A 23,617-nucleotide genomic window follows, 5' to 3' on the forward strand; every position below is an offset into this window, starting at 1 on the left:
TTCAGTGTTATAGTGGCCGAATTACCTGATTGACGCACTGTGACGCACTAAGTCGACTGTCATAAATAAATGCTTGCAAATGTCTAAAAACTATGATTCTTTTTTTTTTTTAAAGAAAATCCTGTAATTGATAGCTAGACAGAAAATAATCATTGGGAGTTATGACTGCTATAGGAGTTTCTAAGAGCTAATAAAGGGGTCATAGAATGACTTTATAGGGTATTTGCAGCTGGTCCTTAAAGTCTCTAAATAGAGTGTGTCACATTGCTTTGGCTAAAAATGGCATTTTGTTGTTCTATGAGCCCTAATGCAAGCCTGGTTAAGAGGCCTAGAATGAAACGACAGGTTTCTTTCCTTTTATGGAATGCTCATGAATATTTAGATGAGCTGTGCGCTGATTGGTTGGTTTGCGACGAGCGAAGCTGCTGAGCAAAGACGCATCATAGCAATAAGCTCTTATTCAATGAAACATTGAAATTGTTGATATTGTAGGGTGACCAGATGTCGTTCTTTTCCGGGCATGTCCTACTTTTCATACCTAAAAAAAAATTTTCGGCAGGAATTTCAAAATCGTCCAGGATTTTTGTTGATTACCCACCCCAAAACATGCCTGAGGTCCGGTCCACTCAGCGGCCCAGCAGTCGACACTTCATTGGCCCCCACAACCCCACCTTCCCCCCTTGAGCCAGTGAACCAGTGGGGTGGTCTGTATGTCAATTTCGGGTGCGTGACAAAACTACAGGCCGAACCAAATAAGGCAACATCCCTGAGTTTATGTCAATTCGGTGCTTCGTTTGGATTCGCCCATTTCATGGTGGAAGTTTAGAATCGTGAGATTTGCAGAGAAAGGAGGTGTCGAAGGGATTTGAACTTCTCTGTACGTCCATTTCACCTACTGAACTATCGTTATTCATGGATGACAATGTCAGAATCATAATTCAATATACTTTAATAATCCCAGAGGAAAATTACAGAATGTAAACATGTAAACTCAGTTTTGCATTCTATGACCCCTTTAATGATCCAGTGTACTTTGGACTAGCTGTTCTCTAGGGGTAGCTCTTCACTTGTCATTTATTGGGGAACTTTCAATCATTTAAACTCAGACTTAATTGAGTTTAAGTGATTAGCAGATAGACGGGACAGAAAATGAATGATGAGCTAAAGCCCAAGAAAGCCAGAACACTCTTCTATGGTCAATATAAAAGTCTATGTGAAAGGAAGCTAAGAAAAGGATAAAACTTTAACATTATCCTATAAACATTTTCTGGTAAAAGAACTCAACATTAATAATACAAACAAAAAAGAACAAGTAGTATTCACTGAATTATTGATTTAAAAATCTTTAAGTTGGTTAAAATCTGCTTTAAAGAATCCATTCTCAGCACAATCCCTCAGTAGAGTCATTGTTTTTTTTTAATTACTTCAAGGGACTCTTTTGCATAATCTGCAACTCATTTGCATTTCCTCACAATTTTCTGCCTCACTTTTTATTACCTGAAACCTTTCTGGGCTTTGCCTCATTTGTTTTAAAACCCTTAAAGTAGTATCTTTCTTTCAGCAGAAAACACAGGCAAGTTTTGGGTAAAAAAAAAAGGTTACATTTGTGACTCTTAGAGATGATTTATGCATAACAGAGGATAGCTTACCTGCACTCCTAAAATCCCAAACACGATGAAAAATGCGCAGCAGATGAGAACAATATTTCCGATTGGTCTGAGAGATGTGATCAGGGTCTCTACAACCAGTTTTAGACCTGGAGCCCGACTTATCACCCTGAAAGAGACAAAGATGTGTACAGTGCTATGGGTAAGTATTGACCTACAATAGATTTTTTTTCTGCTTTCTTTTTGTGCATCACCCTGCAATTTTTTTTAGAAAATTAATAATGTCCAAATGAGTAACTGCAGTAGGCAAATTTGCCAATGATGTTTCAATTTAGTAGGGAAAAAACAAACAATGTATTGCAGTATATTGTATTGTGTGGCCCCCATTTGTTAAATCATGAGTTAAAGCAGTGTGATCAACCACATTTATTCAGTCTGATTTCTTTAGAAACACCCATACTGGCTGACTTGTCAAAATAAGGGATGACTTGCGTAAAAACCTATCAGACAACATGAAGTTTCGAAAAGCAACACACAACGCTCCAGACCAAAAGAAGAAAAGAAAAAAATTTGAATTTGAGATAATTAGGAAGTAATATCATTAGGACACCAACAAAGCATAGTAAGTAACTATCCACAATAGAAAATAAATAGAAAAGCATTTTCAGTGAGTGGCTACCCTACCAAGGGACAACTTGGAAGGTCAGAAAAAATATCCATAACAATATTTAATGTTCTAGTGTCCTTACTGGCATTATTTAAGGCCTGTGGTCATAAATCAACAACCCAAAAACAAAAGACTGAGGAACTAAAGGCATCCTGCCATGATCTTTAGGTGTTCTGCTTTAATCCTCACTTCTTTAGCTGTATGGTCTTTCTGCCATCCTTTGTGTGTTTGTTCTTTCCTTTATGTATTTGGTTTGGATTCCTTTGTTGGAACTCTTAATCTTTTGTTTTTGGTTGCTAACATTCCTTTGTCACTGTCCAAGTCCCATTTGTGTTTTTATTCTATTTACCAATAGTCTTCCCTCAGTAAGGTGCTTAGATGTTCTCACAACTCAATGTTTTACTGCAATTCGTACCATATTTATTTGTTTTGCACTGCTCTGAACCTTTCCACACCAATGCCTTTTGCACCATTTGGAACAAACTGGTTTTCTTTTTCTCTTACACTGTTTACATTCTGCTGCACTTTATAATGGATTGATTTCACTGTTGTACGGTGCTCATGTCACTGTTGTAAAGCTGTATGCATAGTTTTGTATGGTTTTGTTTTGTTTACAAGATGTGTATGCAAGATGACAATAAAGTTTGTCTTAGTCTATTTTGATTATTGAACCATATAATTGACATGAATTTCCCACAGTCATCTTTGCACCGAGATACACTCACCGGCCACTTTATTAGGTACACATGTCTAACTGCTTGTCAACACTTAATTTCTAAGCAGCCAATCACATGGCGGCAACTAAGTGCATTTAGGCCTGTAGACATGGTCAAGACAATCTCCTGCAGTTCTAACCGAGCATCAGCATGGGGAAGAAAGGTGATTTGAGTGACTTTGAATGTGGCATGATTGTTGGTGCCAGAAGGGCTGTTCTGAGTAATTCAGAAACTACTGATCTACTGGGATTTTCACGCACAACCATCTCTAGGGTTTACAGAGAATGGTCCGAAAAACAAAATACATCCGGTGGGCGGCAGTTCTGTGGGCGGAAATGCCTTGTTGATGCCAGAGGTCAGAGGAGAATGGCCAGACTGGTTCGAGCTGATAGAAGGGCAACAGTGACTCAAATAACCACCCGTTACAACCATGGTGGGCAGAAGAGCATCTCTGAAATCACAGTACGTCGAACTTTGAGGCAGATGGGCTACAGCAGCAGAAGACCACACCGGGTACCACTCCTTTCAACTAAGAACAGGAAACTGAGGCTACAATTTGCACAAGCTCATCGAAATTGGACAATAGAAGATTGGAAAAACATTGCCTGGTCTGATGAGTCTCGATTTCTGCTGCGACATTCGGATGGTAGGGTCAGAATTTGGCGTCTACAACATGAAAGCATGGATCCATCCTGCCTTGTGTCAACGGTTCAGGCTGGTGCTGGTGGTGTCATGGTGTGGGGAATATTTTCTTGGCACTCTTTGGGCCCCTTGGTACCAATTGAGCATCGTTGCAATGCCACAGCCTACCTGAGTATTGTTGCTGACCATGTCCATCCCTTTATGACCACAATGTACCCAACTTCTGATGGCTACTTTCAGCAGGATAATGCGCCATGTCATAAAGCTGGAATCATCTCAGACTGGTTTCTTGAACATGACAACGAGTTCACTGTACTCAAATGGCCTCCACAGTCACCAGATCTCAATCCAATAGAGCATCTTTGGGATGTGGTGGAACGGGAGATTCGCATCATGGATGTGCAGCCGACAAATCTGTGGCAACTGTGTGATGCCATCATGTCAATATGGACCAAACTCCCTGAGGAATGCTTCCTGCACCTTGTTGAATCTATGCCACGAAGAATTGAGGCAGTTCTGAAGGCAAAAGGGGGTCCAACCCGTTACTAGCACAGGGTACCTAATAATGTGGCCGGTGAGTTTAAGTACCAACACTAAATCCAGCTGACGAAAAACAAAAACATCTGCAAAAGCAAGATCTTGATGATTCCCAACACTTTTGGAAAAACATGCCTCAGACTTACGTGACATCAGTAGAACTTTTTGGAAGGTGTGTCACATTAATTGCGGGTTAAAATTAACACAGTCTATCCTCATACTGTTGGTTAAATACAGTGGTGGCATTCTAATGGGGCCACTTTGATGCTTCAGAACAACATGCTGTAAATGACAACACCATACACCCTTAAAAAGAATGCCAGGCCATCTGTTTTTCACCTTAGTGTTCAGATGTACTTGGGCTATAAAAACACAAAGAACCAGCTATCCCTGCACTTAATGGCTAAGAAAAAAACAGTGGCCTAGTCAAAGTAAGTAAATTAAATTTATATGCTTTGGTGCAATAAAAGACAATAATGGCCCTAAATTGGCATGTTTCTTTCTTAATATTTATTGAATCTTTAACAACTGTAAAATAATGCACACATTTGCAATTTTAGTAGGATGTGCTTCCATAACAGTCATTACAGCATGGCTAATTCAAAACAAACTGGCATGATGGTGTTGTTCAAAATTCCTCCTTACTCAGTTATCTCATGTTCTTGATGCCAATTTTTGCCGGAAGTCTGAGAGGCCAAAATAGATTAGTCACGAGTTAAAGAGAAGAAATACTTCAGTATACTGATACAGTGAAAACATACAAAATAGGTGGAAAAGTCCCATTCTCCTACCTTAGTGGCCGCAGGGTGCGAAGAAGGCGAAGGACTCGCAGCATGCCCAGGATTCGATTACCACCCGCTGATGCGATGGAGACCAAGATGTCCACCATGGACACAAACACTAACACGCCATCCAATATGTTCCAGCTGCTCTGCAGGTACACACCTTCTCCAAAGTACAGGCCCATTGCTACAACCTTATGACAAACACAGATCCAATTGAATTGCTTAAATAATAAAGAAATATGAGTAGAAACTGAGACAGAAGAGCTCCTCTGGTCCCCACCCAGGGGGAAAATTGCTTCTTTTTATGAGCAAGATTAGATAAAGCAGTTTGAGTGAAATGCTTGTGCAGTAAAAGGGTTCTGTTATGGTTACCTTGATCATCATCTCGCCCACAAAGATGACGGTAAAGATGTAATTGGACACGCTGAGAAACACTCGCTCCTGTCACAAACACACAAAGGCACATGTATGAGGGTGTTCACAAAGCAAGAAGCCCATTTGTTATTTCAAAGGTTATGTGTCCCAGTAGCTTTCGCTTTGATCCTGGACAGAAACGTGTTATATAATGAGCTGAAAAAAAGACCATAGCAGACGCATTGGAAACAAAAGCATACTAAAAAAAATACACATACTTTGATGGTTGGTCTCAGACTAACTTTGCATCAGCTACAAACAAGGAACCTCCTGTCTGTGCAGGCTGAAACTTCTTTTGTCTTTTCCCCCATTATCTTCAGCATGTGGTAAAGGTTTGTGTTTTTGAAAAACTGTGCAAATCTAAATTGTTCTCTTCAACAGCGAAAGTGGCTGCTTAAATTTCATTGTTGTTTCAAAAGCACAAGCTTGTTCCTGGTAGCAGTGTAATTCTGCGCCCTTTTGTTACTCAATGTGTGAAGGCTATACACAGCTTCAAAAAAACAACTGTTTCATAAACCAACCAGTCTTATCTCTTTTTTAAACCAAAAAATTTTCTTAGTTTATTGATAAAATGAATTTTATATAGAGGGATTATTGACCCTTTCTTTCATTTCAGCCTACTAAAAAAGAAGAAGAGATGTCTTTTGTATATATTCTAAATAATAATTTATAGAAAAAATTATAAAGAAGAAACATCACATTGAATATGAACACCTGACCTATCAATTATGAAGTAAGAAAAAAGCAAATAAAGTCTAATCATCTTAAAAGAAAAAGCAGATATAAAACAAGACAAACAAATTAAATAAACCCTGAGATAATTCAGGATTTAATAGTGCCCCACAGCCATGAGATAAATATATGAATAAGTGAGGATTCTGTACATGGACTCTACATGAATTTTGGATCAGTAAAACCCTGATGTTTTTTCGTAGGTTTTTTTTAGTGTACAGCAATATCCCAGGACTTTGCCAAAGTAGGAGGATCCAAGGATCCACTGGGTTCCCTTTGCAATCCTCCAAAAGACAAACCCTCCTCATCCTGCGGCCTATACAGTCCATCATAGGGGAGGCAACAATGAATGTCTGACCTTCTGACAGCAGGAAAGACTTAAACCAGAGACCAAGCTGAGACTGTGGATTAGAGAGGTGATGATCAGCATAACTTGGATTATTTAAATTCCCTTGCCTTTATCAGAATGGTGGAAAACAAAAAGGTGCCAAATCTGGCAGGAACATGAAAAGATGTTTTCAGCAGAGCAATCTAGCAATGTAAAAATTATTTCTTTTCATTATGTGTGATATGTTTTTTACTTTTTTAAAGCCTAACTGAAAGCTTAGTAAGAACTCTACAGCTAGCCAGCCTCTTTGAACCAGGTGCTAATATGTTTTAAGCATCTCTTATAAGCGTTGAGACCAGCTGTATTACAATAAGATTTTGAACACTAATATGACGTTGATGTTTACCAGTTTTCTGATCCACTAATTACACTTGTTTGCTAAAATATGACTGAATGGTCCATTAAAGTTTCTTCATTTAAGCATTAGCTACTTTCTTTATATTTCAGCTCATTTATTGACTCGTTCAGTTTGCTTCAATATTCATTAGATAGTGTTGCTAGTCTTCTTATACACATTAAAGGTACTATTAATGGTATTTTTGTAAGATTTGAAGCAAATTAAGATGCCAGCTTGTTAGTTACTGTTTAACCTGAAACCCTCTCTGACATATCCACTCATCAAACAATTAAGTGTGTCCCCCGGCCTTATCAAAGTTCCCCTCTATAATTCCCTTAGAAATAATCACATAACATTGAGAATTAATTATCTAAATGGGTATTATTCTGTTAGGCAAATCATAGTTAGATAGATGCTTAAAACATCAGCAAAATAATGTTTTATCTACCACTTTGATTTACATTGGGAAATGGTCTGAACACATTCCAGTCGTTCATTACTAGTTTTAATAAAGCAATAAGCCCAGAGAAGCCGTTTGAGGGATTTACGATGGCAGGGCACGATATAAGCCCTGTGACCCACGGATTCAAGGGTCTTATTGCTTTTACAAAACGATTACCTGCATAGTGCCCATGAAATAAAGGAAAAATAAACATACCCACAAACAACCAAAAAAAAAGGACAATATTTTTGTTTTATTGAAGCAATACAGCCGAGAACTATTTTCCCCACCACTCAGTTAACAGCATTGCTACCAAGCAACCAAGGTTTTCTGTCATCAAAGCTAAATGGGCTTGTTAATATTTCAGACTTGCACTAGTCATTGTTCAGTTTTCATGTGATCAGCCACAACCAACAACCAGCCGGTCATTATGAAGACTACCAGCTAAGCTGCTCATTTTTGGGGAATTTTCCCCTAAGTGGACATGCACCTTCTCCTGCGCTTGGTCCAAGTTTGTAAGAGAGTACCAGAGTGGGGACAAACTGGGGCCCTCCAGATTGGAGAAGCCTAAAAAGAAAACCGAGCAATAAAGGCAGGGAGAGATCCTACACTGCCTGGTTAGCCTTAGCTAGAAAGAGGATCAAAACAGGATGGCTGAAGATCGGAATAGTCTGCCGGAGCGCTGAAGGCGTAAGAGAGGCCACGGCTGACCTGAGGAAGACAGCTGTACATTGGAGAAGCCAATCAGGGACACAGAGCAGATAGATGCAGCAGCTGGCTGCGGCTAGCCTCTAGAACAGGGGTCACCAAACTTTCTAAGGCCGAGGGCTACTTATGGGTACTGAGTCATAGGAAGGCTTTGAACTGGAGGGGTCAGCGTTCATCTAAACTGCATACATATTGTTATTGTATCTTTAAATTTCTAATTTTCTTTTAGATGTTGTCATTTTAAAATCTTTATAAATGCTTAAATGCTCTATGATGAAATGCTCCATAAATGATCAACAAAGAAGAGCAACAAAATAAAACAAAATTTCAAACTGGTGAATTGTTTTGCTCTTAAATGACCCTAGGGAAACCCCATGTGGTCCTTGAGGGCCCCTTGTTGCCTGTGGGCGCCATGTTGATGACCCCTGCTCTAAAGGCTAACTGCTGCAGGCGAAAGGCCAGCTGATCAAGATTACAGCTGTGAAGGAGCAATGTTTTATTATGTCCAAAAAGGAATGTTTAAATCATTACAATTTCAACAACTAGCTGCGGTAAGAGCTATTTTTTTAAAATGAGACAAGATGTTTTAGTGTGACATCTGTAGTTACAATAACTGATTGTTTATAATTTACTGACTGTGTTAGTCCCGCCTTTGAAATTGGGCTCTACCCGCTCTTTTAAAACTATTATGCAGTATACCTGGCGTAAATTAGACTAGTTGGCCAGGGTAGGTGTCATCAGCTTCCAAATGGACAACTGTTCGGTTTGTCTCTAGCCTGATTATAAACTGACCTTAGTCCAATCCAAGAACAGAAAACATACTGTAGCATCTCCTTGGAATTACCAAGCCACCTTTGTAATAAACGTAGTTTTAAAATGATACCTGATCTATCGTCTGTTGCTTGGCAACACTACTTCCACCACGCTGTAGGTTCCCTTCAGCTTGTGGGACTCATTCTGCGATGCCATTCCAAAATTAGACATAGAGCATCTCAAAATCTGAACTGAATGAGCTGCTATTGACACTCACAATGGTTTTGCAGCTAATAACCACACAAATGCATAACAAATTGGCTGCATGAGGGAGAGCCATAGTATTTTCATTCATTTCTGGGTCCGTCCCTAATCCCGCCCTATTCATTTCTGTCCACTTCTGGCTTTGTTAGACACAGTTGACTTGCATGGAGTTTAAATTGAAAGGGAACCAAAATAACAAAAAATACGGTTTGCTTTTGGTTGAGCCCAAACAAGCAGACCACAGGAGTTTTTAGTGTGAATTATCCCTAAATGAGAGGTGTAAATAATGTTGTCCTATGTGATTTACCTAAGGTGTTATTTATGTTCCATATTAAAATATATACTAGCATCAATTAACTTAATTCTGGTAGGATTTCCTTTTAAAGTGTAACAATAGTAGTATCTTTGTAATTTTAAAATGTTTGTTTGTGTCTTTATTTTGTTAAAAAGGCATTTAGTTTACTTTGCCTTTGTAAAGGTATTAAATCATTTGGTTTTAGGATAAGTGAATTAAAAGTTTCATTTAAAAAAATATTGGAGCTAAATTTTATATTATATTATAATATTATAATTTGCTAAAAAGTCATTTAAGGTTTAAGCATTTATTTAAAAAAACAGCTCCGTGAATAAGATAAGTAGTTGAATATCTAGAAGATTCACCAACCATGTCTTTTCCTGATTTTTTTTTTTCTATCTCGATCATGCACATCCGGCTATTAACTACAATCAAATTACAAAGTTTAAACTTCAGATGATTGTTGCATCTACAAAATTAATTTTTACACTTTATTGTGTGGCTTAAATGAGTACTTTAATCTACTTACGTATGAATTCAAATGAAAATGAAAAAAACTCAACTTCCATTCGAAGGCCACTGACTTTCAAACTGTGAGGACATGATCTACTTTTCTTTTTGTAAGGGACAATGAAGTATGTCCTGCATTTAGAGGTACTGCAAATGAAGCCCTAAAGCTTTTTTCATTAGTTTTTTTTTTAGAGGATTTAACCTGCTTTGTACCCCAAGGGCTCTCGTCTTATGTGTAGTTCAGCTGAAAAGAAAAGGAGCATTGATAAGCCTTTTTTCTTAACTTCAAATATCTACTCATCCATTCATTTTCTTTAGCCACCTAATGCTGGGTCACAGAAGGACAGTTAGTGTCTATTCTAAAGGTCAGAGTAAGATATTTTGGGGATTAACCCGACTGGTCACCATTTCATAACAGAGGCAAGAAACAATGCCCTCAGTCACAGCTAAGGGCTTTTTTAGCATTTCTAACCTAATGTGCATGTAGATATGCAAATATAAATCACAGAAGCAAAAAATCCTTACAAATTAGTTTATATTTCTGATAATAATTCTCCCTAAATCTGGCCAAAGACATAATTGATATAATGATAAAATGGTTTGAAGCCCAAATAATGAAGTCAATATATAGCTGGAGATATCACAAAATTCTTATTAGATTCAAAACAAAACCAGAAGTTTCAAAATAAAACATTTTTAAAGTAGTTCATGTACTTTTATGTCTAAGCATCCTTGACATTTTCAAAACCAGCTAATGCAGAAGTTCCCAAGGGGATGGAGGGGTAGGGGGCTCTGTGTAATCACAGGCGACATGGTGGGAATGAACTAAATAAATAACCAGCTTTGAGAGGTAATTTAAAAATCAATTATTGATGGTAATATAAAATTCTGTTACAAACAAAATATTGATGATTGATGATTAAAAATAGCTTAAAAGGTTGTAAAACACATCCATATGCCCCACCAGTGCTGTCATATGCTAAAGCAAAAATGCATGTCTCCTTCCAGCTCGGCTGATTAACATGACAGCAGACAACTGTGCACAGCTGCATGGAGGAGGACAGGATGCAACGTGTGCAAAGATGTGAAACTGTTAATGCAGCACGTGAGACGTAGACGAGTACTACTGAAACTATATCAGTACCATTACATTAGTATTGATCGATGCTTGTACCAATGCTGAAATTGGTACAATCAATGTTTGAATTGATCCACATATCCCTAGAGTGCAGACATTACGTCACAAACTGGTAAAGGGAAGTATGTACAAATAGTGTGCGAGTCTAATGGAACCCTGGAGGATTCTCACTTTGATGTGTGAAGCTTTGAAGAATCATAATAATCCCAGGATAGTCCATAGTACATCATAGAACTGTGTGGGCAATGAGAGCTGATTAATATATCAAAAACCTGCCATCACACAGTCACTGCTTACGTAACTTAAAAAAGGAGCAGTGTAATTTGAGCCTATGTGTGAGGATGCATTTAACATTTGGCTTTGGTCCATAATACAAGTAGCCCTGAAAAGTCATCTGATCCTGGTATTTCCAGACATTTAAAGGTTTAACAAACAGTTTTGAGCAAGCATGCATAAAAATGCTACCAGACCCACTGTCATATTCATACCATCACCACGTTGTTTGACCAAAATATCTGCGGTTTTACTCCAGACAAAGCAAAAATAATTGATTTTTTTTTAAATGAGTCTTGGATTGATAAATTTGAAGTCTGCACAGGAAGCAAATTATATATAGGCTGAAATACATGTATACACCTCATGTAACACTTACATGAACTATCCCTTAAAAGGCTACACCACACATTTAATTAGCATGGAAAGAGTCTGGCATAATTCAGACTGGATATTAAACATAGTCCACACATTTTAGTAGTTGGTTTTGGAGCTATTCAAGAAACAGTATTATGCTGCATTAAACTGGGCTTTTCCAACTTGTGTGTCCAAAATTTATCTGGATCATCCCTAGAAGTCTCAAAGTTGGAGCAAAATGACCATCCCTGGGTTTCAGGATTGCATACGGCTGTTAACATTTAGTCAGATATGCATATAGCGATGTTGTTAAGATAAAGATGGAGATAAAAATGTTAAAATAAATTCCTTGTTTCCTCTACAATCTGCAATGTGTCATTACCAAAGCCATTTACTGTGGCCGGCTGCATAATGCCATAACAGTGTACTTAAAACTGGCTCAGTATTACTAAGTTTGAAGGTCTCTGCTTGAATTCTCCAAACAACATTCTTCCTAATTTGACTTAATATCTCACTGCTTTTCTTTTCTAACCTTTAAATAGTTTGTAAAAGCTCTTTTGCTTTCTCATGACGGCAACTATTTTGTTGAACTGTAAGCTGTTTGGAGTAGGTATTCCCTCAGACAAAATTGATGTAGAGCTAAGATAAGTCAACAGTTATTGAAATAGTCATCAAATGAGAAATCAAGAGGGCTAAAGGGGATGCAGTTTCCTTTTGTTCACTGTATATAGTTGCACCTATTTGTTTTAAATTGAATTTTTTCTAATAAAAAAAGATAATAAAAAAAAAGGGGATGCAGTTTGTAGCACTGTTGCCTTGCAGCAAGAAGGTTTCAGGTTTGATTCCCTGCCTGGGGTCTTTCTGCATGGAGTTTGCATGTTCTCCTTGTGCATGCATGAGCTCTCTCTGATTATTCTGGCTTTGTCCCACAGTCTGAAAACATAACCATTATGGATTGGCTTATCACAACATTGTTCTTAGTTGTGAATGTGTGTGCATGGATGTATGTGTCTGTGTTGCCCTGCGACAGACTTGCGACCTGTCCAGGGTGTGCCCGCCTGTCGCCCATAGACTGCCAGAGATAGCACTCAGCCTCACCTTGACTGTGATGGAATAAGTGGGAAAAGAAGGATGGATGGAAAAATCAAGGAGTTTCGAAAACCGGGCGTTTAAAGTGTGACCCTAAGGAAAAGTTCAGGAGGCCCTTCATTAGAATTTAAGAATGGCATGAATATGGTTTTGTCAGCTTGTGCTGCTAATGCAGAAACATGTTTATGAAATGTTAGATTGATATATTCACAATTATTATTTATTTGTTATAAACGGACAAATGTCTGCAAAAAATGTTTGTGTTTCCAATCTGCAATCATTTCCTACAGAAATCTGACAGCTTTGCTTGTATCATTAAAATGCTGAAAGTGTAGTTTACTGTTGAGCAAAATGGCAAACTTTTGTCTGTAAACACATTATATTCACACTCCTCAAGTGGCATAGTTTCAGCCAAAACTGGTTCTTTAAAATTTCTCCAGCTATACACTTCTAGCTATCCAATTATGAATCACTTAAGAACAAAGTTATCAATATATGTATCAATTACCAAAAAAAAAATTGTTGCAGCTCCACTTTGATGTTAAAGTTGCCTCACTGTCGACAGCAACAGAACTTTCCAGGTTATGATAAGCTTCATCTGGTTCTTGGGCTTATTCCCAAACAAGACAATGTTCCCAAAAACATCAACTCTGTTTTGCAATGTTTATATTAAGCGTGTTCTGAAAAAACTTTATAGACTATGCTTAAAAATATCTACTTGTTCTGATAAAAACTACGGTAGATTCCACCATGAAAAGGGGAAAATTCGAATGCATCTTTAAAAGCCGAAAATCAAGACTAAAATAATCTCCATGAACTACTGGTTTGAACTATAGAAGATTAGAAGTTAAGATCTATGAACAGTGTTGTTACTTTGAAATTAATCACATTTGTTTCTCTGCACATGTTTCCTACCATGCTCTTAGGATGAATATCAGGCCTTTCCAGTGCTATGGTGATGCAGTTCAGAAATATAAAAAGCAGGACGACGTGATCGAAAATCTTGTGACTGATGACCCTCTGACACCACATCCTGAACCTTAAGAGAGACACATTGAGAAAAAAAAAACAAAACTCATCAGTTACATGCTTTACATAAATCACAAGGATCACTCCTATCACAGCTTTGATCCAGACAAGGAGTATAGTCACACTTTCTTCACCTTTAATTGAAAAAATGTGAAAATTGCATTACTAATTGTTAGCTGCAAGATTCACATGCTCATTGTGAATTTTCACACATGCTGCAGCTTAAGACCACACAGTAGACTGTCAGGGGCATGTCTATTTTTGTGAGCATGGGGAGTATTTATTTTTTTATTTACTCATTATGTGGAGCAAACAGATACAGCGACCACTCTTCGTGTTCTCGGCACCACTGAGGCTCATATGGCTCCAGCATCTTTTTCAGCCTCTGACATAAACTCTGCAAAAAGCACACACATAGAACAATCAAATTAAACACAGAACAGCTGCCTGCTTTGATGCACCATTAGACTGAGAACCATTTATATGCTTTTTGCTATTTAATAGTTGACACGAAATAAATGTATTTTGTCGTGCAATGTTTATGCTCTAAATGAATGTTAATAACTAAAGTATGGTTCAATATTATTCTTTCACCTCTTCAATCTCTTCCTCTTCCTGATCTCTGGGGTAATGTGACGGGGCTTCATCGTAGCCGAGATCCGGAAGGTGAAAGGTTGTGCCATTGCAGTCCGGAGAGAAAAGCATGGGCACCTGTAGATGGTCCGACTGGTCCAAGGACTGCTCTCTGCTGCTTGGGATGGAGCATGCATGCATGTCGGACAGGAGGGACTCCATCTCCCCTGACTGGCTTCTCCGGTGCAGGCTGGGTGCACGGCTGATGCTCCAGCTGGAGCGACGGCTCTCTGGGCCGCTGTCCCACAGAGGCTGCAGGGACAGAAAAAATCTAAGTATATTTTTTTGAATGATCAGTACACTCAAAAGTAAATCTCTTTCTTAGGTTTTTCATTCTACTGAGATTTCCTGATTCTAAAGCCAAACTAGAAGATATATTAATCCCTAATGAGACATATTGGGCCTCATGCAACAATATTTTCGTAAGCTTGTTGTAAATTTCCCTTACTTATTCTCCTACCACAGGCTCCTACAAGTTCATCACATCAGATTCAACAAACATGCTTGACTTCAGTTAATGATCGTAAATAATCTTCGTAAACCTGATACAGTCAACCTGTGCATGAGTTCATGAGAAATGTAAATCTGCATTATTGCCACCCCAATGATGGCATGTAAGGGGTTGACTTCCCACCCTTGCAATTCACAAAAAGACATTGAGTAAAAGACAAGCAGTGGGGAATAAAAGCTTTAAATTATGTAGTAGAAGTATTACAGAAGAAAATCTGATCCGCGGGCGCTTAAACTGGCTCTGGGGACGTGGAATGTCACCTCACTGGCGGGGAAGGAGCCCGAGCTTGTGCGGGAGGTGGAGCGATACCAGCTAGAAATAGTTGGGCTCTCCTCTACGCACAGCCAGGGCTCTGGAACCCAGCTCCTTGAGAGAGGCTGGACTCTCTTCTACTCTGGAGTTACCCGCGAGGAGAGGCGGAGGGCGGGGGTGGGGCTGCTTGTCTCCCCCCAGCTCAGCCGTCTCGTGTTGGAGTTCACCCCGGTAGACGAGAGGTTCGCCTCCCTTCGCCTTCGGGTTGAAGGGAGGACTCTGACAGTTGTTTCGGCCTATGGGCCGAACGGCAGTACGGAGTACCAGGCCTTCTTAGCATCCCTGGGGAGGGTGTTAGAAAGCGCCCCTCCCGGGGATTCCATCATTCTGCTTGGAGACTTCAACGCCAGCTCTGAACCCGAGTGGTGACTCATTATTGGACTTCTGTGCAAGTCACGGATTGTCCATAATGAACACCATGTTCAGGCATAGGGATGTCCATCGGTGCACTTGGCACCAGGACACCCTAGGCCGAAGGTCGATGATCGACTTTGTAGTCGTATCTTCTGATCTTCGGCCGCATGTCTTGGACACTCGGGTGAAGAGAGGGGCGGAGCTGTCCACCGACCACCACCTGGTGGTGAGTTGGATACGCTGGAAGAGGAGGAAGCCTGAAAGACTCGGCAGGCCCAAACGTGTAGTGAGGGTCTGCTGGGAACGTCTGGTGGAGCCCTCGGTCAGAGACGTGTTCAACTCCCACCTCCGGGAGAGCTTCTCTCAGGTTCCGAGGGAGGTTGGAGACATGGAGTCCGAATGGGCTGTGTTCTCTGCCTCTATTGTCGATGCGGCTGCCCGTAGCTGTGGCCGTAAGGTTTGCGGTGCCTGTCGTGGTGGCAATCCCCGAACCCGGTGGTGGACACCGATAGTAAGGGATGCCGTCAAGCTGAAGAAGGAGTCCTATCAAGCCTGGCTGGCTTGTGGGACTCCTGAAGCAGCAAGCAGATACCGTGAGGCCAAGCGTGTCGCGGCCCGGGCGGTTGCAGAGGCAAAATCTCGGGCCTGGGAGGAGTTCGGAGAGGCCATGGAAAAAGACTATCGGTTGGCCTCAAAGCGATTCTGGCAAACCGTCCGGCGCCTCCGGAGGGGAAAGCAGTGCTTCACTAACACTGTTTTTAGTGAGTGTGGGGAGCTGCTGACCTTGAAGGAGGATATTGTCGGGCGGTGGAAGGAATACTTTGAGGATCTCCTCAACCCGACAGACATGCCTACCGTGGGGGAAGAAGAGACGAGGTGCTTGGGGCTGGGTTCGTCCATCACCCGGGCCGAAGTCACCGAGGTAGTCAAAAAACTCCACGGTGGCAAGGCTTCGGGGGTGGATGAGATCCGTCCTGTGTATCTCAGAGCTCTGGATGTTGTCGGGCTTTCATGGTTGACACGTCTCTTCAACATCGCGTGGAGGTCGGGGACAGTTCCCCTGGATTGGCAGACTGGGGTGGTGGTTCCCCTCCACAAGAAGGGGGACCGGAGGGTGTGTTCCAACTATCGGGGAATCACACTTCTCAGCCTCCCCGGAAAGGCCTATGCCAGGGTGCTGGAGAGGAGAGTCCGGCTGATTGTCGAACCTCGGCTGCAGGAGGAGCAGTGTGGTTTTCGTCCTGGCCGTGGAACGGTGGACCAGCTCTACACCCTCTGCAGGGTGCTTGAGGGTTCATGGGAGTTTGCCCAACCAGTCCACATGTGTTTTGTGGACTTGGAGAAGGCATTCGACCGTGTCCCTCGTGCTGCCCTGTGGGGGGTGCTCCAGGAGTATGGAGTCGGGGGCCCTTTATTAGGGGCCATCCGTTCTCTGTACAAGCGGAGCAGGAGTCTGGTTCGCATTGCCGGCATTAAGTCGGACCTGTTCCCGGTGCATGTTGGACTCCGACAGGGCTGCCCTCTGTCACCGGTCCTGTTCATAACTTTTATGGACAGGATTTCTAGGCGCAGCCAAGGACTGGAGGGGGTCTGGTTTGGGGAACAGCGGATCTCATCCCTGCTTTTTGCGGATGACGTAGTTCTGCTGGCTCCCTCCTGCCAAGACCTACAGCGTGCGCTGGGGCGGTTCGCAGCCGAGTGTGAAGCGGCTGGGATGGGAATCAGCTCCTCCAAATCCGAGGCCATGGTTCTCGACCGGAAAAAGGTGGCATGTCCCCTTCGGGTTGGAGGGGAGTCCTTGCCTCAAGTGGGGGAGTTCAAGTATCTTGGGGTCCTGTTCACGAGTGAGGGAAGAATGGAGCGGGAGATCGATAGACGGATCGGTGCGGCTGCTGCAATAATGCGGACGCTGCACCGGTCTGTCCTGGTGAAGAGAGAGCTGAGCGAAAAGGCAAAGCTCTCAATTTACCGGTCGGTCTACGTTCCTACCCTCACCTATGGTCATGAAATTTGGATCATGACCGAAAGAACGAGATCCCGGATACAAGCGGCTGAAATGAGCTTCCTCCGCAGGGTGGCTGGGCTCTCCCTTAGAGATAGGGTGAGGAGCTCGGTCATTCGGGAGAGGCTCAGTGTAGAGCCGGTTCTCCTCCACATCGAGAGGAGTCAGTTGAGGTGTCTCGGACATCTTCTTCGGATGCCCCCTGGACGCCTCCCTCGGGCGGTGTTCCAGGCATGTCCCACCGGGAGGAGGCCCAGGGGACGGCCCAGGACACGCTGGAGAGACTATGTCTCTCGGCTGGCCTGGGAGCGTCTAGGGCTTCCCCCAACAGAGCTGGAGGAGGTGTCTGCGGAGAGGGAAGTCTAGGAGTCTCTGCTTAGTCTGCTGCCCCCGCGACCCGGTTCCGGATAAAGCGGGAGACGACGACGAAGTATTACAGAAGAAAAATTAAATCAAAAATCAAGATGAGTTAGCCATCAACCAACAGGACACATCATTCTGCTAAATCTCCTTTTAATACACACGCACACCTGTACTGTAAATCTCTAGACCACGTCTCTCATCCCTTCTTCACACTCTCCATCTCTTTCATGCCCCGCATATACATAAAATTACTATTGTCTAAACTCTAATTTGACTAATTTAGACAGACCAAATCCAAAACATTACACATTTTATGTAATAAAAAATTCAACAATGGAGTGAAATGAACGTAAGTCTTATCGTGTTGCTAAACATTCGGTCAATTTTCTGTTCCAGATGTTATTTCAATTGTAGCTTGATTTCACATTGAGCTGACTGACTATTTTTTTTTCTTTTGACGACATGAACAAATTAAACCAGTGTCCCCTGGATACTGACATGCCATCTGCAGGTGTAGTGACCAGTAGTTCTGTCATCAGCAAAGGAAAATGTAATCTATAACTGCAGAGTTGCATAATATATAATGATGCAGCCTAATAAAATTGACAATTGCTTGTCAGTAACAACAAATTTGGTCATTTAGTGAAAAACTAGGTTAGAATAACAGCTGACTGATTGTGCAATACTCCTGAGTCAAGTCTGGAGCACTTGTAAAATTGGGTCATACCAGAAAGAAGAATAGAAATAGGAGAAAAACGGTTAATGCAACAGTTTCTCCTAAATCTCCTGCAAAAAATGATTTAGGAACAAATTTGTTTGTACAAACGCTTCTTGCATGAAGCCCATTTGCCCAAAATATCAGAACCATCTATAATTTCTTTTTAAAATCTTAACCTTTTGCAATAATTCAATTCTACTTTCCTCTGTTGTTGTTTGGGTTTCCCAAAGGTTGTTTTTTTCATCAACTACTATTCACCTAGAGTGAAAATTCAATGGGAAAACGCTTGATTTTTGACACCTTTATTCTCCTCCTTGTCTCTCTGGGCAGCCATCTTATATTTTGCCAAAAATCACAGGACATCAGCAAAAAATCTCTGGCGCAAAGTTATGCAGCATGGTACCTGGATGAAATGTTATGTCCTTAATCACACTATATGAAAAAAAACCAACAAGGCCTTGAATTAGAAGTACAGTTCCACACAAATGGATTATTGATGTTCTGAGGACGGATGAGCTACAAATGCTCGTTAGTTAGAATAAATGTAAAGATAGATATAGCAAGTAATCAGAACATGTAGTAGATAGGTTTTCTCTCATTAGCTGGGACGATTTGAAGATATGGTGTATGTTATGTATTTATATTATAAATACCATGGACATTGTGTATAATAGCTATGTGTTTTGTCATTTTGTCTTTCCAAAAGCTACAAGCAGCTGCAGAGGGGAATAGATTCTCACCATAACTTATGCAGAAGCTTGTTTCCCACAGTTTTTCTGTAAATATTTTCATACCTCTCCTGTCCTCAGTCTAAGCGACTAATAACTGTGGAAGCTAGAACAACTCACCAAAGGCAAAACACTCTGGCCCTTATTTTGATAAATTAATTAATAAACCAAAGTTTAATAAAATTTATAAACCAAAGTTGTTTTTTTTTTCAACAGCACAATATTTACAGAATATATCCAAATCAGATGAGGACTGGAGTTTTTGCTATTAAATTATAACATGGTTAAACCATGTTTGCCCCACATGAATATTCCAAGCCATTCCTTGCTAATCATGGCTTTACCTTCACATAAATCTCTAAAACAGCTAAATGTCTATGAAAAATGTAGAAACGTGTATGTGTATCTAAATAGACAAAAAGTTCATTTGGGTATATGTCAAACATAGATATCAGAGCTGTAAAGTACACAAATGCATGTGTGGCCTTTTTAAGCATGCACAGAGGCCCGTTTCACAAAGCAGTTTTAACAAACTAAGACTTAAATCCTCAACTCTGAATTGATCTAGCCTAAAGCTGGAAACTCTGGCTGTGCCTGAACGTCCGCCCTAACCCCTAAATCCCTCAATCACTATGTAAAGCAGCTATATAGTGGACTTTATAGTTAAAAGACAGACAGATGATCACTGCTGTCACAGTAAATCCCATGATGTTTTGTGCTCTCCCCACAAGGCATTCTGGGATATATCTGCTCGTCTAGTGACCATGGATGATCACTACTTTTCAAGGGGCATCATGGGAAATTTTGAGTCCACTACTTTTTCATCCACTAGACTTTCAGACACAGATTTAAAATGGCGTAACCACTATATAGTGCCCTATATAGTGATTAATAGGTGGATGTTCAGACACAGCTACTGAGATTTTGGTTTTAACAACAGCTGCTGTGAGTTAGTTTAATCAACTGAGTAAGTTCACTCCGAGTTGAGCACATGTGTTACAACTATGAAAAGACATTATCAGTGTTTCCAACCACTGGAAGAACTCTAAATACATTCTGTGCAGGACCTGTGCAGCATCTCATAGGTTTCCTCCTAAGTTTGACTCTGTCTTACATTACACAGTAAAAACTAAGTGGCTGTTTGCACCTGCTCCTGATGTTTCCATCCCATTAAACAGCCATTATTAGCGTTTATTAGTCCCATAGAATGGCTTGCCAGTAGGCTCAGTAGGTTAAATGAATCCTATTTCTAACCCTAAAGTAATCATTTTTTTCCCCCACAGAAAATCTATTTATGTGCAATCTGAAAATAATTTCAGTAGTTCTCCACGTATTGCATAAAAAACAAAATCAAATCTGCATGTTGCTTATATTAAACAAACCAAAAACAGAAAAGGCTTATATCCTGTAAACTTTTTTAATCCCCAAAATAAATCAGTGTGGCTGTAACATGTGGAATTAATTTGAAGTAATGCTTTAAAACGCAGTTAAAAAAAGATACATTGTAAATAAAGTAGATAAAAACTATAAAGTAGGTAAATTTTAAATAAAACTTATGCTTTTAGAACCAGCTGAAGTGGCTGTTGTCAAGGATAAACTGCATATTATCACCCATTAGAAACCTAGTAGAAGGTACAGCAGACACAGTCTGAAGCCATTCTGTGGGACTAATGTTTGACTGAGCATGTTTTCTATAATGCTTTTATCACACAGATCAATGTTGTCTCATTGTCACTGATATCAAGTGCTGTTCAATACCTGTTAAAGACGTCTGTGTAATGCTGCATCTGTTAGGACGGATAAGATTGTGGATGCATTTGATGGATTGTGAGCTGAAACAGTACCGATCATAAAGATAACTTTCTAAATATGAATAGTATGCAGTTAAGAACCATCTACCACTAAATGTTTAATTCTCTACGAATGAATGCCACTCATTCTTTAATCGGGTCCTTGTCTAAAGGATATGCTATGTGTTTGTTTTTAACACCTAAAGTGTCTAACGGACCTAGTAAAGTATTTTCTTTTTATTGCTTGCAAAGTATGAGAAAACTCTTCTGACTGAATCAGGAAATAAAATAATAGGATCAGCTTTAAGGAGGGCAGAGACAGAGAACATCGAGTTGTATGAGAAAAATCTGCTGACCAGGTTAGCTCTAGGGACAATGTCATGGTAACAAAAAAAAAAGGGGATGAGTAAATTCTCTTTGTGAAATGGAAAACTGAGAGTTTTGCTGATTTCAGGTTTAGAAAACTTAGAGTTTCTGCTGAACCTACTTTGTGAAACAGACCCCAGGTACCAAACTATATGTTGTGCAAAAGTCCACGCCACTAACGGTCAATTGTGCATCTTTAAAATATGGTATCAAAACAAATTCTGAGTTTAAACAAACAGTGTATAATTCCAGCTATCACTAAAGACATCTATTTAAGAAAAGTTCCTTATTCAGACACATTTCTATTAGAGAAAGGTGGAGGGACCAAAAAAAGAACTGTCAGCATTTTTGTACCCTTAACGCAATTATTTATCTCAAGCACCTTCAACAGGAAGGTCAAAAAGACTGTTGCTGGAGAAAACTTAGTTAAGGTCCAAATCATGCCTGTCTATAGTATGAAGCTAAATTAAAAAATTTATATTTTGTATGTCGATCCATTTTCTGACACGCTTAATCCCAAGTGGGGTCGCGAGGGGTGCTGGTGCCTATTTCCGAGATAATTCAGATTCAGAGATAAAACAGGACAAACAACCATTCTCACACACACACTCACACCTAAGGAGAATTTAGAGAAACCGTCATGTTTTTGGACTGTGGGAGGAAGCCGGAGTACCCGGAGAGAACCCACGCATCCTCAGGGACAACATGCAAACTCCATGCACCACTGAGCAGCCCCCCACATATTTTGTATGAAATTTGAAAAACACAATCGTCCATTCAAAATTAAAAATAAGTTTTCCACATTTTTTCCAGTTCAAATAAAATATGAATTTGATTCTGGAAGTATTTTTTAGAGAGTTCAGTGGCACAGTTGGTAGCACTGCCATTGCAGCAAAAAGGTTCCAGGTTCCATTCATGAAGCTTGCATGTTCTCCCTGCACATGTGAGGGTTCTCTCCGGGTACACCAGCTTCAACCCAGTCCACCAAAAACATGACTGTTTGGTTAATTGGCTTCTCTAAATTCTCTAAAAGTGTGTGAGTGAATGGTTGTTTGTCTCTGTGTTGCCCTGCGATGGATTGGCAACCTGTCCAGGGGGTACACCACCTCTCGCCCATAGACAGCTGGAGATATGCACCAATTCCTTCCTGTGGCCCATTTTCTAATGTTAGATTTTGTTTAGAATCTAAAAATAAAATTTGGAAAAAGCAACACATTTTTGTGAATTTTATTAACTTTTGATTGTCAATTGAGATTGTTAATATGATATATGTCCAGTTTTATACATATCTGAACAGACACAATGTAGGTAAAAGTTTCAGTATTTTCTTTTATTTAGTTAATTAACACTCAGTTAGCAGACAGGAAAACATGACTCAAACCAACTAAACTCTTTGTCATTTACTGTCATTACACAATCTCAGCCTTAGTGTTTGCTTGTTTGTTTTGTTTAGTTTTTTTTTACCAAAAAAGACAAAAGGTAGGAAAAAAAAACGTCACAAAACTTTTCATTTAATAGGAAATTATTTGATTTAATATGAAGGCTATGCGTTGGCAGGCTCTGTTAATTAAAACTTGTACTGAAGCTGTACATCGTGTTTTTGTCATCCTCTAAGTGTTTCATGGCTCAGTGAATCAACAGTTGGTGCTAGTTTAAGACCAACAGAAAAGCATTAGCTGTATTCAAAATATTTGCTGTGGCAAATGTTTTATGAGGGCAGATATTGCATCAAGCAGCTTCAGAACTCAATTAACAGCTGTTTTTGATAAGAAAGATTCGAATAATTTATTCAATTGAGTTCTTTTTTTCTGTTAGTGCTATCTGTTATCTATAAATGATAAAGACTTTCTGTTCTACAGCTTCAGTTAACCTGAGTTTATCTGTAGAACGTGACACATGAGACATGTCCAGCCTCACCAGTCCTCTGTGCTCCAAACTGTTCACATCCATGGAAACGCCGCTTGGCCTGCGGGACTGGTTGGAGTTTATGATAGGTGTGGCTGCCGTATGTGTGATGACTGGCAGCAGGGGAGGAGCGGGGTGAGGCATAGAAGCTTTGGGGTTCAGGACACCATTGGGGGTCAGCATCATGGCCTGGATCTTTAGCTCTGCGTTGACATAGAGGAGAAACAGAGAAAAGGATTAAAATTGCACTCA

The 23,617-nt window shown here is 40.3% G+C and overlaps 1 protein-coding gene across 1 annotated transcript in view; it reads right to left on the reverse strand.

Moving 5' to 3' along the window:
- LOC119783708 (voltage-dependent T-type calcium channel subunit alpha-1G-like) overlaps nt 1-23,617 on the reverse strand; it is a 139,415-nt gene that overhangs the window by 27,656 nt on the left and 88,142 nt on the right. The window contains exons 16-22 of the mRNA XM_038285347.1: nt 23,378-23,568; nt 14,278-14,568; nt 13,980-14,080; nt 13,570-13,693; nt 5,327-5,395; nt 4,961-5,145; nt 1,650-1,776 (exon numbers count right to left, since the gene is read on the reverse strand). Coding sequence (XP_038141275.1) covers nt 1,650-1,776; nt 4,961-5,145; nt 5,327-5,395; nt 13,570-13,693; nt 13,980-14,080; nt 14,278-14,568; nt 23,378-23,568 — 1,088 coding nt within the window. The remainder of the gene's footprint in view (nt 1-1,649; nt 1,777-4,960; nt 5,146-5,326; nt 5,396-13,569; nt 13,694-13,979; nt 14,081-14,277; nt 14,569-23,377; nt 23,569-23,617) is intronic.

This window comes from Cyprinodon tularosa, unplaced genomic scaffold (assembly GCF_016077235.1).
Source record: "Cyprinodon tularosa strain WSP-4 unplaced genomic scaffold, ASM1607723v1 ctg21, whole genome shotgun sequence".
NCBI classification, from domain to species: domain Eukaryota; kingdom Metazoa; phylum Chordata; class Actinopteri; order Cyprinodontiformes; family Cyprinodontidae; genus Cyprinodon; species Cyprinodon tularosa.